The 5,843-nt window shown below is 39.0% G+C and overlaps 1 protein-coding gene across 1 annotated transcript in view; it reads left to right on the forward strand.

Moving 5' to 3' along the window:
• The first annotated feature begins 427 nt into the window (after positions 1-427).
• Positions 428-5,843, forward strand: part of PLEKHA5 (pleckstrin homology domain containing, family A member 5) — a 66,844-nt gene continuing 61,428 nt past the window's right edge. The window contains exons 1-2 of the mRNA XM_010152668.1: positions 428-504; positions 1,479-1,599. Coding sequence (XP_010150970.1) covers positions 1,492-1,599 — 108 coding nt within the window. The 5' untranslated portion in view covers positions 428-504; positions 1,479-1,491. The remainder of the gene's footprint in view (positions 505-1,478; positions 1,600-5,843) is intronic.

Genomic DNA, 5,843 nt, shown 5'->3' on the forward strand with positions numbered 1-5,843 from the left:
TCCAGGGATGGGGCATCCACAGCTTCTCTGGGCAACCTGTCCCAGTGCCTCACCACCCTCTCCGGGAAGAACTTCTTCCTGATATCTAATCTAAATCTATCAGTTTTCAATCTAAACACGTTACAGTCAGTTATCAGTGATCATATTTGAACCAGTAACACTCTTGCTGCTCTAGTTTTTAAACGCAAAACCATTACCAACCCAGTCCAAATGTTTTCTATTTCCAGAGTACTCAAAATTCTTTAATACTCATGTTCCTTTTGTTAGCTTGTATATGTGTGTGTGTGTATATATATGTCATAAAGAAATATTGATAGTCATTTTCACTTGGCTGATATACTTGATATACTGGATTCATATACTTGTTAGAAAAAAAATAAAGATTTATTGCCTAATATTTTCCTTATCTCTCTTCCGCAGTCATAATGAACGAAAAGTAACCTGCAAACATCCAGTGACAGGACAGCCATCACAGGACAACTGTATTTTTGTTGTGAATGAACAGTAAGTGACATCTGTTTCAGTCTGTAAAATACATGTTTTAAAACTTGTTAATATCCAAGTAAGATTCGGTGTTTGCTGATTGCAATATTTAATTTATTTTTTCCACGTCAGAAATGCATATTTAGTGTTTAATTTGCTTAAATTATTTGAAAGTAATATTAAATACTAATTTTTAAGATAAAAACCATAGCCCAGATTAGTTATATGATAGAAATGCATAGCGCTTATGCACTGTGTGAATTTCCACTTGTCTGTTTATTCTGTAGTGTTAGCAAGTAACCTATATATTATATACTAATCCAATAAACTTCCAAAAAGGAATAAGTTTTTAAGCAGTTAGGGACAATCACATGCCTTTAATCAGTCATGTTTTGCCTGGTGGTTTCTCCTCAATTGGTTATTTTCTCGGGCAGTTGAGATGTTTTTTCTGAATCACTGGGTAACAGCTTGGTTTTGCTATCTTTGCATTAGTTCTGTAGAATACACGAAAGTATGACAAAGTCATACTTGACCTCAAGATTTTGTATGTGGTTGGGGATCTTGGGTGTCCTGCTCACCACCATTGCTGCAACACATTATACAGTGGCTGGAGTGAAAACTGTCAGGACTGCAATATGTGAAATTGCACAAACGTGCATGTTCTCGCTGAAATGGGACAAAGCCACATGGGGTTTTTGGAGAGCCTTTCTTCCCATGCCCATCTCACGTTCATACCTAGCTTTTTCCCTCCCACCAATATCTTAAGCTAATAGGGAAATCCTATTTTAGAACATCTTAAAATTCATCTATAATAGATTTAAGTTTAGATTTAAGTTTAAAGCACAGTGCAAGTAACTTTACACTGAAGTGTGAATTGATTTCATATTGGAAAAGTAGGACACAGGCTGTATTTGGTAGGCTACATCTAGGGGTGCTTTTTAATAGCACTCTGCACACACAGCATGTTCTCGTGCTATTACGTATTCTGTTTCCAGGACTGCTGCAGCAATGACATCTGAAGAAAAGAAGGAGCGACCAGTAAGCATGCTATGTGAAGCAACTAACTATAATCTGTCATCAGATTATGCTGCTCATCCGATGAGCCCTGTGGGCAGAGTAAGTCTTTATGTTCAAATTGAATTAAACTTAAAATAATCCAGTTATTCCACAAGGTACCAGACGGTGCTATATATTACGGTTCCATTGCAAAAGAGAAACAAAGCATGTGTCTTTTTCAGGGCACTTGGCTCCTTTTGTGTTTAATATGGAAACTGAGGTGTCTGAAACAAATTAACACTGAAGCTGTAATTTTTATCAAGTATCCCAGATCTTATGACTTGCACATACTTAATTTGTTTACAGAATCTGACCTTTCTAATCAGTGTAAATGAGCAAAATCTTGAGGGACTGATCGATCAGAGATCAGGGTAAGCATTGTTATAGAAATTATTCAATCGTGAACAACTGACTGGATTTCTCCAGATAAAATAGAGGTAATTGTAGCTGTGTGTAAGCAGTAGTTACAAGAGAGATGGAAGGTGACCCTGTGGTAAAATTAAAGGGCAGATGAGATGATTTGCTGTCATTGGACCAGAAGTAGAAGTCCTAGTTTCCTAGGAAAATTCCTGGGAACAGTCCTGGAGATTTCTAGGTCACCTTAATTTGTGTCCCACTTTTTCCATTCACCAGGCTTCTCAGAAGGTTAAGGTGAATGCCCAGATGTTTATCAAGATGATGAGTTCAATTATATCAACTTTAAGTTTATTGGATAAAGCTGATGAGGCTATTGCGTGCTTTTTTTTTTCCTTTTTTTTTTTTTTAATAACTTTCCTGAAAGGAAAGTGCACTTGCTACAAAATTTAAAATTTCTTTACTAGGACAGCATGACAACTTTGATCAGGGATGAGAGACAAGAGCCCTGTAACCTCTTCTACCCAGCAGTTAACATTTAAACAAGAAAAAGTGATTGAAAAATTTAACCCCAGAAGTGCTTTTTGACAGATTATTTTTCTCTTGCAGTCTGGATTAAACTTTGGAATGTGTTTTAACTGAGCAAATTCCTTCATTTCAGAAACTTGCTTGAAATAAATTCTTTTCCTTGTGGTAGGAAACATTCTTTAAGTGCATTTTGGAAATCTTTTTTTTTTTTGCTATCTCATTAGGCAGGTAGAATCTTTGGCCTACATTAGAAAACTATTATTTAATGAGAAAAGTGTCTTAATATTTCTGTGCTGCTGAGGAAAAAGTCACAGATTACTGTTTATAATTAACAAAATCTGTAATTTCAACTTTCATGTGATCATAAAATAGTTTAGGTTGCAAAAGGCCTTGAAGATCATCAAGTCCAACTGTTTAACCTCAACCTAAACGTCTCCTGGAGCAACTTCATGCCATTTCCTCTTGTGTTATCGCTTGTTACTTGGAAGAAGACACTGACACCCACCTCCCTACAATCTCCTGTCAGGTAGTTGTAGGGGGCGATAAGGTCTCCCCTCAGCCTCCTCTTCTCCAGGCTGAACACCCCCAGCTCCCGCAGCCACTCCTCACAGGACTTGTGCTCCAGACCCTTCCCCAGCTCCGTTCCCTTCTCTGGACACGCTCCAGCCCCTCAGTGTCTGTCTTGTAGTGAGGGGCCCAAAACTGAACACAGGATTCGAGATGTTTAAAGTCCATGCAGGAAAGCCAATTTAAAACAAAACAAAACAAACCACACTGATAACTCTGATAACAGCCAGAAAAATCCCAAACCAGCTGACCCCTAAAACAACCAAGCTAGCAAAAACCCTGTGAGAACTTACTGTTAGAGTTGTAAGAGTGGTGTAGACTGCAACAGTTACACAGAAAAGTAGTTCCAACACAGCTGGGAAGCACTCCCAGGTTAAATATAGGAAATAAATAGCAATTTGCGAGCACCTGTTCTACAAACATTTTTCACACTGTTTCAAAAGAGGAGTTTAAAATGTCCTTTAGCATGTCTGTTTCATAGTGTACTAGAAGGAAGTTGAGCTCACTGTGATTACTTCCCATGGAAATTATTATATTCTGAAGAAATAGACTTCTGTTCTACTTTTCATTCCTCCTGTCTGTTGTAGTTAATTAACTTAAAATATTAATATGATTAACGTGACTGCATGTGCAATTACTGTAGGTCAGGTTTCAGAGGTAAATTTGTCTGAAGTGCTGCAACAGCATTTAAAAAGTTTTGGTTTCAGGGGGTGAATGCTTGCCAAGTAAAACCACAACTAATATTAGTCGGCATTTTCTGGTGGTTATTTGAGGCTAACAGGTTGAAGTGCTTTTAAAGGTAACTATGTAGAAATTGCCACTGGTTGTACCTGGATGCAACAGCTGATTTTCTTGTGTATTTTTATTCTTCGTATTTCCCAACAGCAGAGTCTGAAGTGCTTAGCTGTCTTCTCAGCCTCTGAATATAATATATATATTGCAGCACAGTAAAAGAAGGTAAAATACTGCTGAGGAAAGTAAATTACAGAGCAGAAGAATGCTTCATGTGGTTGCCACGCCTATATTTTAGGTGTTGCTATTTTCAGAGATAACTCATGAAGACGGCTAATATTGGAAGGTAATGAGGAGTGGAAGAGAGGTTTGTGGTACAATTGAAGTTTCAGACAGTTGAGAAGTATAGAAATAAGTTCTTCTTTTCATTAATATTAATTCGATCCCGAATAGACATGGAACTTTGAGAAGTGTCTGTTTTGGGGCAAAAAGACTCACTGGAGTCTAATGCTGTTGCTGCTGTCTAGAGGCTAATATAAAGTGAGGCAAACATCTGTCTCACCTTAGTAAAAGTCTTATTTCTGGTCCCTCCTTTCCACTATTTATATGATGCTGGCCAAATAACACACTACAGCTCTGTGAAGTGCTGCTTCTTCCATAGTAGCTTGAAGTGTATTTCTAAACCTGAAGCTACTAGCACAGATCTCTGACTGTGAGAAAGATCTGCATAGGTTTGAGGTTGCTACAGAGGTTTATATTTCTACCCTTCTTTTTAAAATGGAGAAATTGGGTTTGTAGTTGTCTTTATTTTTCTTCCCTGGATGTTAAAATCGCTACCTAGACAAATATGATGGTGTCCTGGGATGCACTCAGGGAATCTGTGTGTTGTAGTGTGGGAAATCATTACCAGTCACCCTTCACAGTTCATCTCCCCCGCTCCTCATTGCTGTCCTAATTATCAGCAGAATAACACTAACCGTTTTCTCACAGTAAGTGGAACAGAGTGTTAGCCCAGGACAGCTGCTGCAGAGCATCTCGTGTCTCCGTTACAGCTAGAATGGGTCTCTTATAAATATTCATCAGTTTGTTTGTAGGTATTTCATACAGTGCTTGAGCCAGTCCGGTTTTAAATGGCAAGTTTAGGTACAGCCATACATGCCTTCTCAGGATTCAGGTTGGCCACAAATTTTGGAATAACAGTCATGAGATATGGTAGAAAACAGCATAGTAAACAGCAGTGTGAAGGGCAGTATTGGTGCTTGTGACCAAACATCTGTACAGTTTTCGTGGTTTATATTCAGACTAGTCCGGTAGTGCTCCTTGTACCTCTTATACTGTAGTCTTATCCAAAATAAATCCACTCTGCTCTACTGTGCAGACCAAAGCACAGGAAGAATGAATGATTGGGAGATTTGCTTCCAGAGCATCCTCCTGGTCCAAGCTAAGTTGCCGAGGTAGAAACCCACTCGAGTCATGGAAAAATGCAACACTGGAAGACACTGGTTTAAATTGAAAGCGGGGAGGTTTAGATGGGATATCAGGAAGAAATTCTTCCCGGAGAGGGTGGTGAGGCACTGGAACAGGTTGCCCAGAGAAGCTGTGGATGCCCCATCCCCCTGGAAGTGTCCAAGGCCAGGCTGGATGAGGCTTGGAGCAACCTGGTCTAGTGGAAGGTGTCCCTGCCCATGGCAGGGGGGTTGTAACTGGATGATCTTTAAGGTCCCTTCCAACCCAAACCATTCTGTGATTCTGACACTGAAATTGTCTACAAAATCCAGAAGGCAGCATCATGTTGGTTTGTGGTTTGGAAGATAATGTAAGCTTTGAAGACTGGAAACATATTTTTAAACTGAAGTTGAAAGTAACAGAGATTTAGATTTCTATTCTTTGAGTTCATATGCAAAAAATTTCCTTATCAGCAAGCTTCTAAACCCAGTGTTTTTCAAAAACAGATGCAGTAAGTTTAGTGTTAGTTAATTATTTTTGTGCTAGTTCTGAAACTGGGGTCACAAATTCTGTGTCCTCTACCAGCTGAGCAGAGAAGTATGCAGCTCCAGCTACTGACTGCTCTTGCCCAGAGTTCAGAACCCTGCCAGTGTTTGCTTTCTTCAAGTTTGGGAAAG

Source organism: Eurypyga helias, unplaced genomic scaffold (assembly GCF_000690775.1).
Source record: "Eurypyga helias isolate BGI_N326 unplaced genomic scaffold, ASM69077v1 scaffold11110, whole genome shotgun sequence".
In the NCBI taxonomy this organism is placed as follows: domain Eukaryota; kingdom Metazoa; phylum Chordata; class Aves; order Eurypygiformes; family Eurypygidae; genus Eurypyga; species Eurypyga helias.